The sequence below is a fragment of the Acomys minous genome (genome assembly GCF_964271855.1).
Source record: "Acomys minous genome assembly, chromosome: 4".
Taxonomy (NCBI): Eukaryota; Metazoa; Chordata; class Mammalia; order Rodentia; family Muridae; genus Acomys; species Acomys minous.
In genome coordinates this window covers 76,903,939-76,926,110 of record NC_140486.1, presented here as the reverse complement: position 1 = coordinate 76,926,110, position 22,172 = coordinate 76,903,939, and the positions used below count along the sequence as shown (strand labels likewise).

Here is a 22,172-nt window from a genome sequence, read left to right as displayed (position 1 = left end):
AGTCTTAGAGAAAACAAAACTGTAATACACCTTAGGACCCACATCCCTACAGAGAATAGGAGTCATTTATCTCAGTAAACTCTTCATCTGCTTCATAAATTGCCATAAAACATCACTAATATTCAGTGTGACTTAGATTTGACCTGGGCAACGGTGTTCTACACCTATAGTCCCAGCTACTCGTAGGTAGGAGGGTTATTTGAACCCAGGAGTCTGAGGCCTGTCTTGACTGACATAGAGATCATGAATGAATGATGAATAAATAGCTATCTTTTCCTGACAGCAGACTACATGTACTTTAAGCCCTTACCTAGAATACAACCTTCAGGGGTCTACAGATTACATTAATTCCAAGAAGAAAATAAACAGAAGACTGTCACAGATTAGGAGACACCTGCAGGAAACACAGTGATGTGTGTTTTGTGTATTTCTGGCACTTCTTTTTTTTGCGGGGGGGTGGGGGGGGGGTGTTAAGACAATGTTTCTCTGTGTAGTCTTGACTGTCCTGGATTCACTATGTAGACCAGGCTGACCTGGAACTCACAGAGATCCACCTGCCTCTGCCTCTGCCTCTGCCTCTGCAAGTGCTGGAATTAAAGGTGTGCTCCACCACCGCCTTTAATCAGCTAATACCATCCGTTCACCACTGGAGTTCATCCATGGACACAGCAGCATCCATGGGAACCCTATGCTTTTTAACCTCCCTTCTCGGCCCTACAGATGCAGAGGCATCTGTAGTGTAAGCCCAGAGGCATCTGAACAAGCCTCTTAGATGCTTCACCATTGACGATGCTGTGAGAGTGGGGGTCTTTGCCACAACTGGAGCACTCTGGTCCCTCCATGTCCAAACTGCTCTAAGGCTTTCTTACACACAGAGGCCCCTTATAATAAAGACTTTGCAAAGGACAGCTGAAAGCAAAAAGTCGACTCAAACTCAAATATAGACTTGTTTTTCCAAACTGTGTGCAGAAACGTCAGCGTTGCATTCCTCTTTTGTGATACTACGTCCTACAAGGGTGTCATGGCAGATACTCATGCTGGTACCCTGCAGGTCCTGAGTCCCCTATGAGAAACATCTTTTTAAGCCAGGAGGAAAACTTTCATTCTCTTGAACAAACAATACACTTTAATCCCAATGGCAAAATTAACTTTACAACAGATCATATTTCCCTTCAGCTTCCACCATCGGAAAATGAAAAGGGTTAGATCAGTTACCACAGAGGAAGGCATGATACTAGCTTTCTCTTAGGTCTCAACTATTTTTTACATCCCCACTGCGCTGACTTTTAAAGGCTTATTACATTAACTATAAAACAGTATGTCTTCAGTCAACTATGAATATGAGATGATAGAATACTTAGTCCAAACATACAATACAATAGGGGCTACATGTCGGTGTGCAGAAAATTTCTTTCTTTGGGGGGAAGGAGAATGGTAATGGATGGATAGATGGATGAACACACACACACACACACACACACACACACACACACACACACACACACACACACATGTCTACATGGACACACAGGTTTACCAAATAAAGAAGCTACAATCCAAAATTTAGCGCATCACCAAAGAACTCTGAGAGCGTACTGTTCTAACTGGTGCCATGGAAACCAGAACACTCAAGACAAGTCTACTGAGATGGACTCGCTCATCTTCTCAAAGCATTTGTATCATCTTGATTAAGATCACCCAACCACTTGAAACCACCCACCTTTTCTACAAATCTCCAGTATTAGTCTATTTTCTTTCTTGTGTGTGTGTGTGTGTGTGTGTGTGTGTGTGTGTGTGTGTGTGTGTGTGTTTCAGTTTCACATTAGGGGGATGCTGGGGAGTCATTCTTTTTCTTCCCTCTTGACCAAAACAAAAAACAAAAAAACAAAATTATTTTGTGGTCCTGTCTAACAGTTTTACTTCTCCATTATCTATCTTTGACTACAGCCATATTTGGGGAAAGAAGGTTTAATTTATGCTGTCCTTACACACAGCTTTAAACTCCCAAGTGTAGAGGAAACTGATGTTACCTTAATCACCATGCGCCTGGGAAGAATGGGTTCCAGAGACATTATCAAAGCACTGGCTCCGCTCTCCAAGCTGCTTAGAACCATTGTGCCAACATCCCAATAGATGAATAGCTGGTGAGTACAGACAAGATCAGCACCCGATGGTTAAAACATCCAGAAGACATACAAGTCCCAAGAAAATCAATACGGGAATTGTGACCAAAACAGATCTACTGCAGTAATGGATCAAGCATGTGGTCACATCTTCAAATAACCACAGAACGTTGATTCATTCTATAAATAGAACTCACTGTGACACTGCTAAAAGCCTTTGTTCCTAATAAACTAGGATCTATGCAGAACAGTAGTGTAAGATAAAAAGAGTAACAAGAACATGAGAAATGAGCCAATGGTTTTATTTTTTGCAAGAATATATTCAAATAAGATTAAAATGGAAATATAAAAATACACTGTAATTACTGTTATAAGAGAAAAAGATTTGAAATGTTTTAAGAGCATGGTCTTACCAAAACATTCCATCCCACCCAGGCTTAATCCATGCAAACGCTTAAACAGCTCCTAGGAACTGAATTAACACTAAAAACTATGCTGAAATAATGTAGAAGCCAGGAGATGCCCTCACTGTATCGTGCCTTGTCCCGTTGCCCTTCCTAGCACAAGGAAAGCTTGGTTCTGGTTGTAGTGAGCCCGCGTGACTGTGCAGGCCAATGAGGAAGGCTCAAATACGCTCTCTGCTTCACCTCTCTAACAGCCTTCTAAGCCAGGTGCTCAGATGTGGTGCAAGCTTGAAGAGAGCCTGAGGAGAGCCATGTGACACAGCTGATTGGGTCAGCACCTGAAAACAAACTTCGGTCATGGCAAGCTTGGTTCACCAGACCCAACACAACTTGACCTAACTCCTCTATCATACTCCCTTCTTAGACTCCAATACTAGATCAAGCACATCAGACCCTTGAGTTTTCACTACAACAACAGAAGTTTGTCAGCAGTCAGAACAGAATAGCTAAACATTAAAAAACAAAACAAGTATTTCCTGACTATATTACCACATACCTAAAAAGTAAGGAACACGTATTCCGCAGGCTACTTTGGAGTACTAATACAAAACACAACAATTTCTATTATTCATGACTTAAAAGTTTGGTTATGTTTGTATATGTGTTTCATAAGGTACACAGTGCATTAGGGAACTGGTCCTTGACCACATAGCCAGCATACTGGGTGGTGATTAAGACCAGTGATCATGAAACAACCAAGGTAGGATAACGTTTTATCCTTGCTTAGAGATGTTTATTCTTGTAAAAGTCCAGTACAGAAATAGAAAATACTGAGAGAGACCAGACAATGCACAAGTAAGAACCATAGATCATGACACCATGCCTGGTAAGGACAGCAATGTCAGCCTTTTGCCCCAGATGCATCTTGAGAGCCATCAGGGCTTGCACTGAGAGAGTGGGGTTAATGCATGCAGACCGTACAGGGCCACTGCGTGCAATCTGTGTTGACTGTGCCAAGGAGCAGTGAAAGAAATGGTGGGTAAGAAGCAGGTAAATGCTGAAACAGACAACACATTGATCAAACAACTCTACTTCCGAAGCCAGAGTCTTTAGCTAAGACATTTTAGCTCCCAAAGGGACACACATAATCAATGTTATCTATGTGTAATCATCAAAGAAAAATGTCCCTAAGTACAGAGAATGATAAGAGTGTGCGAGTTGTAAAAAAAAAATCGTATAAAGTTTGTAGTTTCCCACCCTAGACACAATGCTACTTGGATGAAAGCTATGGCTAGGAAGAGGAAGCAATCTTCAAAGCAGTAGATACAGTTGTCTACGGGCTATAGGAACAATGCCCAGAAAGCACACACTTCCTTCTTCCTTCTACTCACGGTGCCAGGTAATGAGTAACCAGATAGCAATGACTCACTCATCTAACATACCTTAGCCAGACCCATGTGCTCAGCTTACAAATTGTATCTTTAATGCCTTTATCATTTCGAAACCTTTTTCCATTCATAAATCTGTATGGCCTTAGGTGAGGCCGTTTCATTTTTAAAATGTCTGTTTTTATGTACTGTTCTTTTTACGGGGGCAAAATATCCTCAAGTCCCTAATAGCCGAGGCAACTGCACACACCAACACGGCGGCAATGCTACCTAGCTGAGGTGAGAGAGGACACACGGGCAAGGGAGAGCATCTCTGAAACCAGAGCAGTCGGTGGTGCCTACAAAGAAGTCCAAGACAGGAAGTAGCAGGCTCCCTTCCATCTCCACACTGTTAAGGTGGACCGAGGGGAAATGCCTAGTAAAGCTGTATTTTTCTCCTTAGTCTTCTGGTGCTAAATCGGGTGAAACTGAGCCAAGCCACTTGTAAGGATATTCTTTTCAGTCTTGAAGCTGACCACTCCACGCATCCAGGTGTTGGGCGCTAATATCCAAAGAGAAGGATTTCCAACCCGCAGGGCCTTTGTAGAAGTTGATCTGTATATTTCTCACCAAATGTTTCCCCTCCCAAATGATATTATCACTCGTCACCAATAGCAACTAGAGTTTACGTCATAAAACATAAATGAATTAACATCTGCCTACCCTTGTAAGTTATTTCCACACTAAGTCATTTCATCGCTTGTTCGTTAAAACATTACAGACAGACAGACAGACAGACACATTTAAACATATTCAACAAGTCTGAAAATTTTTTTTCCAGTTGGTGATTGAGTTGAAAGGTGGCAATTCTTTTCAGACTCATAAGCTTGCAATTTCAAGTAACAGCCGCCTCCAAACCCCACCCGTGTCACTTAGAGTACCCTTCAACCATCCTTCGGTCCTCAATGACTCCAGCAGACTGGTAGTTTGAAATGTTTTCATAGAGCTAAAACTGGTTCGACATGGAGCTAACAACTCAACCCGAATATCGTTTCCTCACACCCTGGCTAGCTGTACCACAGCCAAAAAGTGGTATTTTCCATTTATATTCCATAAAGCTGGTTATTAAGCAACAACTGCCACCTATTCTGAGACTCAATTCCTTAAGACTCGATGCATGCAGCACTTCCCAAGTCTCTGAACACACTATTGCTAGGGGCTCCCAACTCCTTCCTGTCTTTAAATATGCGCAACTGGCTGTCTGCGCTCACAGGTTTCCGCATCTATGAACTGGACCAACCACAGGTGGGAAAGAACTGAAAGAAAAACTACCGAACAGGAACCAACGTTCTTGCCATCATTCTCTAAGCCACACAGACCAACAATGGCTTGTGTCACACTCATGGTGTCCTAGGTTTGTAAATCATTAAGATGGTTGAAGATGATTTAAAGTAACAGGTATGGTTGTGAGTCCATGCTACACGCCTTTTTGAAAGGGACCTGGGCCTTGGCAGATTCCAGTACCTTCAGAGAGTTCGGGGGGCCAAGACCCCAAAGTTACACCAAGAAACAATGATACTGGTGCATGATAATGGCACTGCAGGCACATCTCACCTCACAGTTTAACAGGAAGATTCTTGAAAGCAAACATACTCCTTCTCCGCGGCATTTCTAACTAGTGACAGGCGCCCGAATGCACTGTGACAAGCGCCGGAAAGCACTCTTCACCTGTGCATCTTACGTGGTGCCCGCACCGCACCAGGCATCACCGGGCTTGCTATGACCACGTGGATGCGCAAAACAAACGTCCTAGCTCTCTCGGAAATGGCTCTCTAGCACAGAGGACAAGCAAATGAACACACAGTGACATGACAGGAGGTGACAAAAATGAAGAAAAAGGGGTTGCTGGACAATGAGAAATGGGGGTGGGGGCTGCTCTTAGGGGTACATGCAGAAGCTCCTCTGATGTCTGAAACATGCCCGGGCTGAAGCGAGAACAAGTCGGTCAGTACAGCGTGGAAAGGCAATGTGAGGAACGCAGGGCACGTTCCAACGGCACACGGAGGCCTGTGTGCTGGAGGAAGGGGCCGAGAAACAAGAACCGCTGCAGGACAGCAGCCCAGCACCTGTGAGCAATGTGGAGGTTTGAACACCAAAACCACCTGGTGAGCACCCGTGGAAAGCACCACTCGAGCCCTGAACCCTAACGCGTTGAGGACGATGGGACACAACCTGAGAGGCTGAGCAGGTGGCCACTTGGGACCTGGTGGTGAGGTGGGAGATAGACTAGGAGACTTGATGATAAACTGGCTGTCGAGGGGGACACACAGGCAAGGTCTGAGCTCTGAGTAACCCACCAGGAAGAGGAAAGGGAGCAGGGCTATCCCAAGTCTGGGCTACAACATGCTGAAATGCACAGTGCCTTTGAGAGCTGGGGAGACCCCCCAAAGAGCTGAGTGCAGCCCAACAGTCTGCAGCTGAGGGCAGTGGTCCGGCTGGAGATCCGAGTCCTCGAAGCAGCACCCGCGCACAGCAGTTATTGGGAGCCCCTGTGGCTTGTCTAAGCGATTGTCTGAAAGCAAGGCCACTAAGACAGCGACTGCAAAGAAGACTGTATCCCACAGAGTCTTGGGGTGGCAGCCAGAAGGTGAGGAAAAGAGGAGTGTAGGAGCCACATAGCCAAACTTAAAAGGGTTGCATGAAGAAGTGCGTCACGCTGCCAAAGACAGTACAAGACTGGTCACTAGATCTGACAACACGGAGGTGGCAGGTGATCTTCAAAAAAAAAACTATTTTAGTGCTGGCGAGATGGCTCAGTGGGGGGAGGAGCTTGCTGTCAAGTCTGATAACCTAAATTCAATCCTCGGGACCTACTTAAGTAGCAGTAGGAAAGGATGGCTCCAAATTGTCTTCTGACTTCTATATGTATGCCGTGTGTGTGTGTGTGTGTGTGTGTATGTGTGTGTGTGTGTGTTCATTTTTTCTAAAAAAAATAGTTTCATGAAATAGAAACAAATTCAGTGACTTCGCTCAAAAACAAACAAACACACACGAGAAACCTAAGTACAAGGATGTCCAACTTTCTCATTCTTATAATAAAAGGAAGCAAAGAAATGTCATGATATCTGGGAAGTGTGGCCAAGAAAAGCACTGACACAAATTAGAGGTGTCTGGTCACTTGTGTGGCAGAGAGAGGGGTAACAGAGAAACTCCTTAAGGCTTTTGGGGGGAGGGTTGGGCTAGACCATGGGGACACACATGGAGGTGCTGCCCAAGGAGGGAGCTGGAAAGGTGACTCAAATGCTTCAGTGAACAGAACTGCTGAACTACTCAAAAAGAGAAGCCGACTGTTTCGGGTCTCTACAACCCCATATCCAGACCCTCCGAAACTGCCTCAACCTCAGGAACCCAGCTGCCAAGTCCTTCAGGGCAGGCTTTCTCCTTAAAGCTTTGCAATTTCCTGAGTACTGGGTGCCTCCTCATAAAAAGGCCTCTTTAGCCCTTACCTGAGGTTATGCTAGCGGATGACTCACAGAGGCTCCCCAATAGCTTCAGGACGGGGTCGTTCAGCACAAAGATCTAGCCTGCGACTGGCAGTAAAAATTTGGGCCCACCTCCCCATCTCCAAGAAATGGGGGGAGGGGTGGTCTAAATATCAGGTCACCAAAACCTGAACAATGAGATGGCCAGGGGCATGGGGGCTGGCAAGACACTGAGGTCCAAGGAAGGCAGCATTGGCAGGAGGGCAGAGGCTCTGGCCTAGACCACGTCCCATGTGGTCTACTCAGCGCCCTTGAATACATCCTTTTTAATAAATCAGTAAGTGTTAAATGTTTCCCTGAGTTCTGTCAGAGGCCTGAGAAAAGTCTCAAAACAGAAAGAGGTGAGGTGACTACAGAAACTCATAACTGTGTGGCTAACTAAAAAAGAAGCATGGCCTCTCAGGACATCCCACTCACACCTGGCATCAGAGGTGGGGATGTCTTGTTGGACAGTCTGTGACCGGTAAAGTCTAAGAAGCCATTTCTAAGTAGTTGAGTGTCAGAACTGACTGGATTGTTAATACACATGGCTAGTATTGGAGAACTGAACGGTGTTCGGGAAAATCACCCACTCTGGTGTCAGAAATGGTGCTCACCCCACATCTGCAGCTGGGTATGGGAATTCCACTAGGATCGCTAAAGAGTGACCAACGTTCCACTTCTAGTGGAACAGAAGAGCAAGACAACACTCTGGACTTCCTGGTTGGTTGGTAGGTTGTTTGGTTTGGTTTGGTTTGGTTTGGTTTGGTCTGGTTTGGTTTGGTTTTCAAGACAAGGTTTCTCTGTGTAACAGCCCTGGCTGTCCTGGAACTTGATTTGTAGATCGGGATGGCCTTGAACTCACAGAGATCCAACTACTTCTGCCTCCCTGAGTGCTGGGATTAAAGGTGTGTGCCACCACACCCGGCTTGTACTTTCTTAAATTACAGTCTTAAATGTAAAAATGGGGAGTACAGGCTCAACCACCCTCTTGCTTCCTAAACAGTGAATACCACACTCATGATAACCAAACACGGGTTTAAGAAAAGAAAGAAAGAAAGAAAGAAAGAAAGAAAGAAAGAAAGAAAGAAAGAAAGAAAGACAGGCTGAGAAAACAGCTCCTTGGAGAACCCACACACCACAGACAGATTCAGATGTCACCTAAAATCTTTCACAAGTAGATCTGCACCCCTGTAAAAGTTATTCATTTATTGAATAAACATTATGCTGACTGGCTGAGCATGAGTGAAGAGGATCCAACATTGGGAATGGAAGGCTCTGTATGCATACGGTATACAGTACTTGGCAGGCACTCACACATTGTGCCGAATGTGGAGTCAACACCAACCCCTCCGACCCTGAAACTCTATTCTGCATGCATGCAACAAGCTCGTTCTTCAAGAGTCCACTGTCCTACCTCCTAAAACCTTCTCCCTAGGGCTGCGCCATTACCACCACACTCAGCCATTTTAGCCCTCTGAAATGGTGCTAATGAAGGAGGATGAGCCAGGATGCATCCTGTTTTCTGTGGCCTTTCTTTGCCTTCTGTAGTCACTGACTTATTGGTGTCTCCCCAGAATGGATCAGGACCAGTGTTGGCCAGGCCCTAGCCTGACAAATTCCAACTCTGTCATACAAGTCCCAGCCACAGATGACAGCAAGGGGACTTCTCTGAACAACAAAGGGGTAGGTGTGGCACCCTCTGCAGCCTCCCTTAAGGAAAGGCTCCCTGCCTCACTGTTAAAGATGAAGCTAACCCCTTGCTAAGCTAAAACCCTGGGCCACTGATCTACTGAAAAGGAACTTTCCCCAGACTGTTGTTGGACTTGCCAGCACCCATCAGAGACCAGCAACACTGACAGGAAAGAGTCTGTTTTGTTGGGAACCAAACTTTTCCTTTGAGATTGTATCACGGAAACTACCTCTAGGCTGGTGTGAACATCTGCTGTATGCTCAGCCTTACAAACAGCCTTCTTTAGATAAAGACTTTCACATCCCAGATGGGCATTTGACAAAAAGCAATAAAACTTCTCAACAGACATCTACAATTCAGATTAGGATTCTGGGACTTCCTAGACATTTTAGAAACAGTTTCTACTGACAAACACGTTCTTCCATTACTACAATTTTTATGACACAAAATATTTGGCTGGCGTCCTACCGGCTCTCCCACATTTAGCTTAAGAAGTGTCTCTCTACCCAAATAACAGACTCTGAAAGGAACTGCTTTAAAAGTGGCTCCAGGCAGGCCAGCGAGATGGCTCCGCAGCACTTGCCAGCAACCCTGATGACCAAGTTCAATTCCTGGGGCTCACATGGCTAAAGAAGAGAACCGACTTCCTGCAAGCTGCTCTGACCACGGGGCCGCCCTCCTTTTAATCTTAAAACATAAGCAGTGCCAGGAAAGAAGCAGACAGCTGGGGCAAAGGCTTGAGCTTCAAAGGTAAGAGTTCAGTTTGCACAGCCTTCTTAGCCGTGGATTCATTAGGCCCGGAGACACGCCTGGCTACAGACCCAGCATCAGGAGGCTGTTACAGTGACAGCTGACTTTTGACCCATGACCACTGCAACGCAAAAAGTGGCACTAGTCACTGAGGAAAGCTCTGGTCTTAGTTTTTCCTAGTCTCTGGTTGTTTTAAACCAAGCAAATATCGCCAAAGATAGAAGAAGGCAGGCAAACACGGCGTCTGCCCTCTGCTTACTATGACCCGTAACGGTCCCGTGTAAACATGAAGGGATGGTTTGAGCCATTTTCAAGGTGGCACTGTTCTGAGTGAGATGCTACCCTGAAGTGTCTGGAACAGAGACTGAGTGAGCGTTCTGGTTTCTCCCTGCACAAGTTACACACTCGTGCACGTCAGAAACCCAAAGCCTCAGCCCAGGGCCGCCGTCTACCGGTTCACACAGTTTCAGAGACTGTGGCCCGCCACTGAAGCATCTTTGCCTTCTTTCACTGAAGTCTCACTCCTCCCCCTCCTCGCCTTCACCCTCCTAACTGGTGGTGCGCAAGAGTCCCGCCTCTGAGTACATTAAGTCAAAATGTTATCTCCCCGGCGAAAATGAGAGTTTTTGTTCTGTTTGTTGCTGCATCTCAGCACCTCAAAGAGAGCCTGGAGCACAGCAAGTGCTCATTAAATATTTACTCAGTAAATGAATAACATTTCTAAAGCCGGTAAGTAGACAGCATGATAGACAGGAAAGGACAAACGTCTTCCTGCACACAGTGTATTAGAAGGTATTAGAACAACTAAAGGCTCAATTGCTCTAAAGTAAAATGAGAGCAGCAACGCAGTAACTTTAGCAATACCGGACCCCTAAACCCACTCCTTAGGAAAAGATGTCTCTCTCCTCACCCACTTATCCAACCATTACAAAAATATAGGACGTAACTGAGACAGTTCTTATGATGAAGACTGTCGTAACCACAGCATTCATGCTGTGCCATTGATTGTACGTAAGGGGCAGAGTCCCGGTCTCTTGCAGAGGACCCTTAACCTAAGCTCTGCCTGCCCAGCTTATCATTTCCACATCCTGGGATAGGATCAGAACGTTCTTTATAACATTTACGTGGCTCACCGGAAGTGCAATGAAATGACAGGGCAACCCAGGGCTCAGGACACACAGGCACCCTCGCCACGTCATTCTACAGGTGTGCAGTCCTAAAGGCTCAGTCTGATGCAAACAGAGGGGTCAAAGGTTACAGATGTGTGTCTGTACGACTGCCATTAGCACCATCTAAACTGCTCCAACTAATGACTTCTGAGATTTTCAGGTGAGAGTAATAAGAAAATTTTTCAAAGCCTTAAGTCGCTTTTCTAAATTTTCTAAAGTTCTCCTTACAAAATGGAAGGACAGCTTACTTCAAATCATACTGTAATATGGACAACACACTTGATCCCAATTCACAAAGGTTGTATCTCTGCTTTGCCTTGGACTGTGCCCATCAGGGAGGGATCTAGTGGGGGCAGGATGCACTCTGTCATTCAGGGGTGCTTTCCCTCCAAGGTTGGCAGACAGCATGAACAAATGAAGCACCTGAAAGTTTGCAGGGTCAAAGGGCCCCCGCAATATAAGAACATATTGCCTTTTGAAAAAAATGAAAATTTGTGAGCTGGGCATTGTGGCACACACCTTTAATTCCAGCACTAGGGAAGCAGAGGCAAGTGGATCACTGTGAGTTCAAGGCCAGCCTGGTCTACAAAGTGAGTCCAGGACAGCCAAGGTTACACAGAGAAAGCTTGTCTTAAAAAAGAAAGAAAGAAAGAAAGAAAGAAAGAAAGAAAGAAAGAAAGAAAGAAATTAATTTTCATCATGGTCCATGACATTTGAATAAATGCCCTATGATATTCAATTATGTCTCCATTATGAGAGAAAGCAAAATGGAATAAAAAATATTTAAAATTCATTTTGCTTCCTAGTTATTCAATCCCTAAGGAAAGAGCAGCAGGAGCCACAGAGCTGAACAGAATAAATGTTCTAACTTACAGATTCTAAAGGATGGCTCAGCAGTTAAGATCACTGACTTGTCTTCCAGGGACCACAGAGACGAAAGGTAGGATGTAAGGTCCCAGGGGCAATTCTGAAGACTCAGAGCAGGGGTCACCCAGGATCTGACCATAAAGGAGAGTTGAACCATCAACACAGGGTCCGGGGAAGAGACACAAGGAGACAGGAATGGCCTTGCTCAGTGGTTCAATGCGTGAGGCTGAGCAGGATGTGAAATTAGAGGAGAGAACTGAGGCTGGACCACAGACAGCCTGGGGAGAGGAGGCCACAGAAGCTTGTTCAGTCAAAGGTTAGTTGGGAGCTCCCGCAGGCTGCGCAGGAGGAAGACAGCATGGTCTGATTACAACAGGTCTGCCTGACAGTGGGTGATAAGCAGCATCGACCGCAGCAACATCGAGTGTGCCTGGTGACTAAACCCCTGTGGACCGTCAGTCCCCGTGCTGTCCCAACAGAGAGTGGGGAGCCAACACAGTCCAGTTCTTTCCGGTCTCATCCTCTCCCTTCCTTCCCATGTATGAAGCTTGAGCTCGGAGCTGGTTCTCTGGGCATCCAGCTACTGGGCTGGCTGGCTGAAATGCACCAAGCTCCCCTTGGGGTTCCTTTTCCAACTATTATCAAAGGATTTTAAGATTACATCTGAGAAAAATCACATCCCCCTTGAAGATGCCACCCAAGGACCCCAGACTCAAATGCAGCTTTTCTATAAAGGGGATAGCACTTCCCTTCAAGGGAGCCAAGGGCCCCTGATGGTTTAAGGGGCCAAACACTCCATAAATGCAGCAGCAAACTGCTTTCCGGAGGGCTTTAAGTGAGAAAGCATGCTATTTTATCCACTTAAATAGTCCTTTTTCTTTTCATATTTTCATTTTTCTTTTAACTTTATTATGATTATATGTGTGTTTATATGATGGGACCATGCATGCCAGGGCACGTGTGTGGAGGTCAGAGGACAACTTTGTGTAGTCAATTTTCTCCCCACCTTATGTGGATTGTGGGCATTGATCGCAGGCTTATGTGCGGCCAAGCCATCCCGCTGGCCCAAACCAAATTTGTGAAGCCATTATAATTAAGCAGCATCAAAGTGCAAAGTCATGTCATCACCCTGTGACACAGAATTATCTGGAATGCCGGCCCCGGGTTGTAGTATGAAGTCTGTCTCAAGATACTGTCAAAAACAAGCATTCACAAAGAATAATGCAAGACACTACATACACCAAAGAAAGGCAAAATGTCCCAGCACGGAGAAGAAGGCAATCTTCAGAAGACACCATGTGACATGGTTGGCAAAGTGTCTCACATCTTTCGCATCTTATTATTCTAATTCTCACTCCTAGTGGCAGCAGCAGTCCCTTCCTATTGGGCCATAGAACATCCTATGTCAAGCCGTCAATGTACATGATATTATCCGAGTATCAACTAGGTGTTTCTCCCTCACACAAACCCTAAGATAAAAATGGCTTTCGCATTGGCAGAGTCAAAGCGTCTTCTGGTGATTTGCCCAAGATCGTAACGGAGAGAGCTGACACTTGGATGCAAGCTCTGTACAATGCATCGTCCCTGTCCCCTCACACACTCCAATGCAACTAATACCACGCAAGCCACACCTGACCTGGTGGAAAATCCCTGAGCAAATGCTAAACTCTGAAGTGTGCGGAGAGCAACCAGCCCAGCCTGGCAGAGAAGAGGTGAGAGAAGGTTGAATGGCATTTGAGAATTGAAGAGGGCACCAGAGCTGCTATGGGGCAGAGGGAGAGCAAAGCAGTGCACGAGGCAGATACAAAGCATGCAGAGATACTGCAGTGCGAGTCAGTGGTGGGATGGGTGTGAACACAGCCAGAGGCTGGAAGGCACGCATGCGCTCTGAAGCCCACCGGAACGCACGCATGCGCTCGGAAGCCCACCGGAACGCACGCATGCGCTCTGAAGCCCACCACATCAGGGGCTTCGCAGGGCCATTGCAATTACGGTGCACAGCGTTAATACTTTATGGCTGGTGGTACTGCTTTCCACCGGGGTAGGAGTGCCACGCTGTCTCCTCCAAGAATGTTCTGGTACAGGAATAAAGACAGGCAATCCAAGGCATGTCCTAGAACAGACCTCTACCACATCAGAACACTTCCAAAGTAGAGATTTAAAACTACACGTGGAAATGTGGCTTGGGGGGCGAGCAGTGGAGGCAGGGCACAGTTATAGCTACTAAGAGGGTGGGGGCACACGGACACAGGCAACCCAACAGAAATACACAGCAAGAAGCCCTGTTGAGAGCTGTGTGGACTTGTTTCCAGACGAGGGGCAGGTACGAAGCACAACAGGGCTCCGCCACCAACACAGGTAACAATTTCCCCACTACCCCAAGGGATTATTTTGAGAAGGAAGTGGGTTACAATACATGTAAAGTCTTTAGGGCAGTGACAGTACAGGATAAATCTCAGGCTGCACCAGCGGCACACTCAGCATTATTAGCATTAAAGCAAAAAGACCATGGTCAGCAGGACAAAGTTTAAGCAGGAATGACAACCATTTGCAAGCACACAGTCATCACAGCGTGAGCTACACCTCGGTGTGTGTAGGAACTGCCCGGAAGCAGGTATAAAGCTGGGCTCCTCAGGTCAGGCCTTGCCCAGTATGCTTTTGAATAAGCCCCTGGGAGAGGTACCATCCTCTGAGCGTGCCTTCAACTCCTCGGACTTAAAACAAATATTCAGGCACAAACAAAACAAGAGAACCAGAGGTATGATTTGGAAATAGCAACTTCAGATTTTTGTTTTTCTTAAGGCACAGTGAGACTAGATCGCTAGCTAGCAATATTGATGTCGAAGAAGATGGAATAGGGGGCTGGAGAGATGGCTCAGAGGTTAAGGGTACTGACTGCTCTTCCAAAGGTCATGAGTTCAATTCCCAGCAACCACATATTGGCTCACGCCATCTATAACGAGATCTGTATACATAATAAGTAAATAAATCTTTTTTTTAAAAAAGATGAAATAATCAAAACTTACTTGATTGGCAAACTATAGAATGATTGGTTTTTAGTAGCTAATTTCACATGTTGAAATATTTTGTTCCTAAGAGCCCCTCATGTCTTTGTGAGCTGTAGCATCAAGAGAAATCAAAATATGCTTCTAGATAGTGAGATAGATAGATAGATGGATGGATTGTCTATTAGACCTTAATGATAAGAATTCATTTTTGATCACAAATTATAGAGCTGATCTTTAGCCACAAAGAAAAAAAAACACAGCTAAGGTTTCAGCTATGGTTTTTCCACTTCAGAACTGAGCTTCCTGGCCTCAGCAAACTGTCACTGTAAGCAGACAGTTCTGTGAACTGTGGGCTGCTGTGTGCCAGCGCGGTAGGATGCACAGTGGTACCCCTGTCATCTAATGCCCAGCAGCACCCTCCCACCTATGAGTGTGACAATCAAAACTTTCTTTACACATCATCAATTTCTCAGCCACCCAAACCAGCCCTGGCTGGAGATACTGCTGACCGTACGAACCGCAGGATTCTAGCTAAACTGTTTTCAAAAGCCTTACCACTACGACAATTATCCCAATGGCAAATTCATCTTTTCCTCAGCCAAGACCTTTTCTAAATATTTCCACATCAGCATCTCTGCTCACAGAGAGTGAACACTGAATGTGCGTGTTCATTTTATACGCAGCTCATGACAGGCTGGGGTTGCTTTCAACAAAGCATTTGCTTTTGATTCGAGGATAAAGCTGTTTTGCTAAAGCGAACGGCAACTAACGATGGCGTCCATCACAGCACGCCCTTGCAGAGCCCTGGGCACTGCTCAAGGTGCCTCTGAGTGCATCAGTCCTAGCCCAGCATCCATCTTAGACATACAAGCATGCGACCACATATAACAACACCCCTCTGCAAGTCACCGCAGGTAACTCAATGCACCTGGAAACAGTAGGAATCCTGAGAAAACATTTACATACCCACAGAAGAAGGGCAGGAAATGATTCTGCTCAGGCAAAAGTAGAGGAGCCTGAGGCTCTCAGCTCATTACACAATTTGGCCCAAACAGAACCTTTCTCTTCCTTTTAACTCCACAGTGGGCATGAGAATGTTAAAGGGTGAACAGGTTCTTTTGGGGTGTAAGTGGGTTGAACACAACCAGAGAAATAAGATTTTGCTGAAATTGCCTTACTTTTTTTTGTTGCTGTTGTTGCTTTTGCTTTTTCAAACATTTTTATGTGAGCAACTAAAAAAAAAAATCTAGTAATCCAAGTCTGTCGCTGATCCATCAAACATAAGAAACTTTTTTGTAAGATTACCTCAGTCATTCAGAGTACAAAACAAAATGCTAGTAGTTAATACTGCAAGTTAGCAAAAAACACCCTGGTATCTCCTGGCATGTCACCGCAAGACCTTGGGAAGGACATGACCAAACACTTTCTCCAGAAAAGCCAACTGGTGACAAAGCCAGGAAAGTAAATCAGCTTGTTCTGCGCATGTCTGCTGAGCAGTGTGCTCGGAAGTCATCACACAATAAAGGTGCTGTTGGTTCTTTCACCAAAACACTAGTTTAACTCAACATTTGAGATCTTTCTTGGCCGAAAAAGCCAATGAAAATGTTAGCTGGACTCTATTTGTTATTGTTGTTGTTCTTTATTTATTGTTTATTTGGCTTGTTTTTTGTTTTTTTGGTTTTTTTTTTTTCCTGTGTAGCTCTGGCTGTCCTGGACTCGCTTTGTAGGCCAGGTTGCTCTTGATCTCAGAGATGTCCCTGTCTCCGCCTCCTGATGGCTGGGATGAAAGTGTGCGCCACATCATCCAGCTGCCGGGCTCTTACAAACAATGTGCACGCCTGTTTTATGTGTAAAACTAATCAGCAGTAGCTAATGTTCATGCAAACTTTGCAGGAGAAATATTTTACACACAAGTATCTGTCATTTTTTTAAAAGGCATTAACTATTAACTTCTAGAAGAAAGAGGAGAGGAGGAAGAAGAAGAAGAAGATTCCTATGATTTAAGGAGAGAGCTGCACACATCTGTCAATTCTGCATGGGAGGAAAAAGGAAACTTAAGAGTTTTCAAGCCATACTTACATGTGAGGGCTCAGCTCGTAAAAGTTTCTATTTCTGTAATCTTCCACTTTCTCAGGCGAATAAATGGGCAAGGACCGGTAGGGGTTAACAGATATAACCACACTCCCAATGTATGTCTGTAAAAATAAAACAAAAGAAAAAATAATATACTAACATCTGCATGGGACACACTTGAACATATCAAGGTCACCAGCGCTGTTGTGGCACCACAATCTTACACACTTCAAGAACACCACGCTTCTCTGAAAACAGGTGGCCAACAATGCATGTTCATTTTGCTCATAAGTGAAAAGCACACATTTGTAGATTGAAAGTATGTTTCAAGATAAATCTTGACATAACTTATTTATGACTCTGGACAAGAGCTCGTCAAAGTCCTGTCATACTTGCCAAAACCGCTCTCCCAGGAGCTGCTTACAGCGAGTGCCTCTCCTCACCTTTATCTTTCTACTTCAAAGTGAGCATCAAGCATTGGCAACACAACTGTTCAGCCCATTGCCAGTCCTAAGGAAAGGGCTTCACTTTAGTGTTGCTGCTCTGCAGCCTGCCGTCTAATACCAGTACAGACCAATGCAATTCAGCATTAGATCCACAGTCAGCCCTTGGAAATACACAAACAACAGAGTTTCATAGTATTTGGAACACACTTTGGTAGTTGAATTTACATGTGCTTTCTAATGAAACACATGTTTAGTTTTGAGTTGACATATAATGTTATATTTAAATGTACTTCCTGAGGGATCAATGCTGTACTTCAGCAGATGTTACTGGAGCTCCAAGACGCAAACTAGAACTCTCCCTTTGTACCTCAACCCTCCATCGCTGGCAGCTCCAGTACGACTGGCTTAGTCTGTTTTGTGCAGTGCCTAGCACAAAAGCGCAGGCAACAGCTACTTAATGGTAAACTCACCTTGGGAGCTCTGGTTTTTCTTAGTTTCTAAATTATAAAGACAGAAGGAAGAAGAAAAAATGCCAACAAACTATATATGTGATAGAAACTCTGAAAAGGGGACCAGTGAAATGGCCCAGCCAGTAAAGGCATTTGCTATCGAGACCTGAAGTCTAGCCTTGGGACCCACGTACACTGTGAAAGAAGAGAACTCTTAGAAGTTGTCCTCTGTCCTCCATGTGTACACAAACACACACACACACACACACACACACACACACACACACACACAAAATGTCATTTTGGGGGAAAAAAAGTTTTAAAAGGATAAACATTGCTAAACATGAGGTTAGAGATGTGTGTGGCCAGGCCGACAGCTTCACTTTTCAATGTTACTCATCAACAGTTAACATTTCTAGTACAAGTTCCCCAGTACTGTTACCACTGAGACCCATGGAGATGAAAATTAAATAAAATAAAAGGCAAAGAAACAGGAGCAACGCTCTGCGATGCTTTTATATGAACCACAATGACTTTAATGAAAAAAAAAGTTTTTCCCAATGTGGGAAACAAACCAAACCATATTCCATATGTTGGACCCATGCATAATCTCTTGAAAGTGGAAAACCCACCAGGGTACGAGAAGACTGCACCTCCACAGTGTATGGTCCTAAATTCTGTCCTCGGGACCCCAATTTAAACTGGCCTGACAGTGAATGACTACAATTCTCTAGTCCCGTTCAGACAAGACTTTCTCAATGCTTTCAATTCCCCCTCACACCAGAACTCTCCAGAAGAGGCGAATGTTTTAATGTTTAAAATGGAAAACAATAGCTTCTAACATATTACAGTCACCATAGACATGAAAACGTGACCACTGGTCATGGCTTCAATGCTTATTGAGTAAATGAAGCGCCTTCCTTGCAGGGGAACTACTTGCATCTCTCTCCTTTTGTAAAACAAAAATAAAATTTAAGTACACAGATTTGTCCCCAGCAGAGAAGGCCGCTCTCAACTAAGTTGGCTCTGGCGAACCAAACTTCACAATAGTAAGCTGTGATAAAAATCTGCCGCTGTGGCATTCTTGCAGAGAGAACAAATCACTGCCTCGGTTTCAACATCAAAACCCCCGCTAATGACAAGCAAAGTTCCTTTTTATTTGGAACTTTCCTGCATACTAAATTAACTGTGCCTCTGCTCGCAGCCGTGTTACTGCCATGTTGAACAGGACCTATACACCAAGGTTGCTGAGGAAATGTCTTTAACTGCGTGACGGGCTCACGCCAGCTCCAATCATCACTAAGAAAGTGCATGATACAGCCCATTGTTCCTGAGCTGACATGCAATACCAAACTGACTGTATAGAGCAGCCACTGTTTACGGAGCCTGTAGGCCACGTGTGGCCACTGAACAAAGCCTTAAGCCATGTCCTTTCTCTTCAGCCTCCCTTCATGCCCTACTGTGGGGGCTGCTTGCAAATATGGCTAGAACTTTCTTCCACCTGTATACATACCTACTTTGAAACAAGGCAGGGGGAGTTCTAAAGGGAAGCGTTGCTTTTCCCAGCCTCTGAATCTGGGCTGGGTTTGACCAAAGGGACACTGGCAAATGAGACTCAGGCAGAGATCTGAAAACCATGTGTGGGTTGGGATGTGCCCATGCCTGAACTAGCCTGAACTTTAAAAAAAAAAAAAAAAGATTTATTTATTTGCTATTTTGTATACAATGCTCTGGCTGTACATACACCTGCAAGCCAGAAGAGGGCATCAGATCACATCATAGGGAATTAAACTCGGGACCTCTGGAGGAGCAGTAAGTGCTCTTAGCCTCTAAGCCATGGAAACGTTAGATGGGTGTCAGGGAAAGCAATTTGTCCTGCCCTACATACAGCCTGTGCTATAGGCATATGAATGAGCCATCCCAAACCATTAACCCTACAGAAACCACTAGATTCTTGGAGCCCAGGTGAGACCAGCAACATACACAAAGCTTAAGTCAGCCTAAACTGCTATTCCAAAGAGCTGTGAGCCAAGAAGATTGTCACTTCAGCCATTAATTTCTGAAAATGGTTTGTTCCACCACACTAATAACTGATACACCAGAAAAGGGACCAAGCAAGACAAGACACATTAGTCTAAACAGCCATACTCCCACATCACCTTACCCTCACCCCACCCTGCCCCCAGGTTACCAGACTTAGCAGGATCTAAGCCTATGTCCCAACAAACCAAGTAAAACAAGCATGTAATAGTGAAAAGCAGGAAAAGAAAGAAAGAAGTCCAGTGACAAAGGCGTGCTGGCAAAGACACACCCATGCACGCAAGCACACGGGGCACAGGTGGGCAGTGTTCCTCTTTGGGGTCTTAATATGATGGTATTGTTTAAACAGAAGACAGTCCGGGTCAGGGAGCCACAAACACAAGCCATTGTGTGAGCTTCCATCTCTCCTGCAGAGCTGTCTGACAAGTTCTTCGGACAGTGTGAAATCTCTCTTTTCAGGAGACAAGTTCCTCCTTTTGAAGTCAAGGGTCAGCCTCCCCCTCCTGCCAGCAAGAGAGTCCTGGAGACATTTTGATTTCTTGGGGACAAATGCTTGACCAGTCAAAGGGAAAGCCCCATGCGTCTCTTTAGAATAACCTCGTCCCTGCCAGGCTGGCTACATCCATCCTACTTCGGGTCTGCCCCCTCTAGACTTGACCTCCTAAGTGGTGCCTTCTACCAGGGCTGCTGTCCTTGCTGTTGATGGGTTTCATCTTGAGGGTTCTATACGCTAAGACTTAACAACCCCCATGGTCGCAGCAGGAAAAAATTAAATACCAAGCCACAACCCTTCTTCCTTGGAGACACACGAGATAGTCCTGAAAGCACTGTTTGCCTGGGTGGGGCTGACATTTTCAACTCCGGTTTTCGGCTGCCCAACAAATGCTCAAGGAAATGCAAATTAAGCCCTTTCCAAGGACCAGAGGAATGACAGGGCAGCTTGTCTCTACATCAATAAACATTTGGACTTACACGCTATCCTTGGCATTTTGTTGCTGCATCATCCCCTCAAAAGAAGAGGCAGTTCACTGCCAAGTAGCAACTTGGCTATCTCCCTGTTGTCATTCAGCGTCACTTTCCCAACCTCATCACCATTGGTCACAGGGGTCAGCATCCATCTACAAGGCAATGAAAGGCTCCTCCTCTGTCTGCCCCACTTGACCAACCTCCAACATCTAGGGCAAGTGAAAAAGAAGAGAGGAAAGATAATGGAACGGAAAAAGTACAAGTAAAAAACCAAGAGAAGGGAAGGCTGGCCCTGTGTGTAAGAGGCACATTCATTAGCAGACTCTCCTTTGACTTTCCCAGGGGCAGACATTAAATCAAGAACGTGCGAACATTTCCTAAGTCAAAACCACCTCCGGCTGCAAGTCTTAAGGCTGCCTAGTGCTCCAAATAGACACCTTGCAATGAGCGAACACAACCTGAGGGTCCCTCCTGTGCCTGCAGCAAGACTGACCTCTTTTCTGGAGGACAGTCAGTCTAGAAAACTCTACCCAGGAGAAGAGCCCCTGCAGTCAGAACTTATGAGGGAAAGGCTCTCTCCGATCCCAGGTGAACTTGGGCATTATAAAGATGAATACCTCTAGGTGAGCGATAGGGGTTGGAGTCCTGACTCTCCTGCTGTACAGTGAACAGTAGATAATGTCACAGAACTTACATCACCATAGTGCAACATGTGCTAGCCGTGGCCGTGGTGCTTTGCTATATAATCTCCTTTAAGCCTCAGATTTTCAGGAGGGAATCAGTAGTAGACCCTCTGCTCTGGACAGGGGAAAGATCGACAGGGAGAAGCTAAAAATGTACCTAGCTTTCCACCAAACTGAAGATTTAACTGGAGCCACACTTCACCCAACACTCCAAATAGACTCGAAGCATAGCCCGAGGGGTGTGATGGGAAGTCTGAGAGCGCAGACTCGGTGGCCTGGGCTCACGGTTAAGCATGTTCACCGTCCAACCCCTCCTCCATGCAGCGACGGTTGTATAGAACTGCTCTTACACTGCCCACCTTGAAACTCTGCAGTCTGACTCCTCCCTGCTGCCCTCCCTCCTTGCTTCCTCTCCCCTCCTCCCTCCTAACTCCTCCTCCTCCCTCCCCTCCTCCCATCAGCCTTTTTTCTGGTCTTAGTTAATGGATGGGTAGCTTTTCTGTAGGGCAACGCTTCTGGTTGAAGGCTCCTGCCAGCGGAAAAAGCAAGAATTCTAACACAATCATTGTTGGAAAAGTTGCCAGGATGTTTTTTTTTTCTTTCTTTTTTAGAT

The 22,172-nt window shown here is 45.4% G+C and overlaps 1 protein-coding gene across 3 annotated transcripts in view; it reads right to left on the bottom strand.

The window, feature by feature from the left end:
* The window catches only part of MYO1B (myosin IB), a 173,529-nt gene that overhangs the window by 104,844 nt on the left and 46,513 nt on the right, over positions 1-22,172 (bottom strand). For all 3 annotated transcript variants that reach the window (XM_084778430.1, XM_084778431.1, XM_084778429.1), the window contains exon 3: positions 16,982-17,097. In XM_084778430.1, coding sequence (XP_084634556.1) covers positions 16,982-17,097 — 116 coding nt within the window. The remainder of the gene's footprint in view (positions 1-16,981; positions 17,098-22,172) is intronic.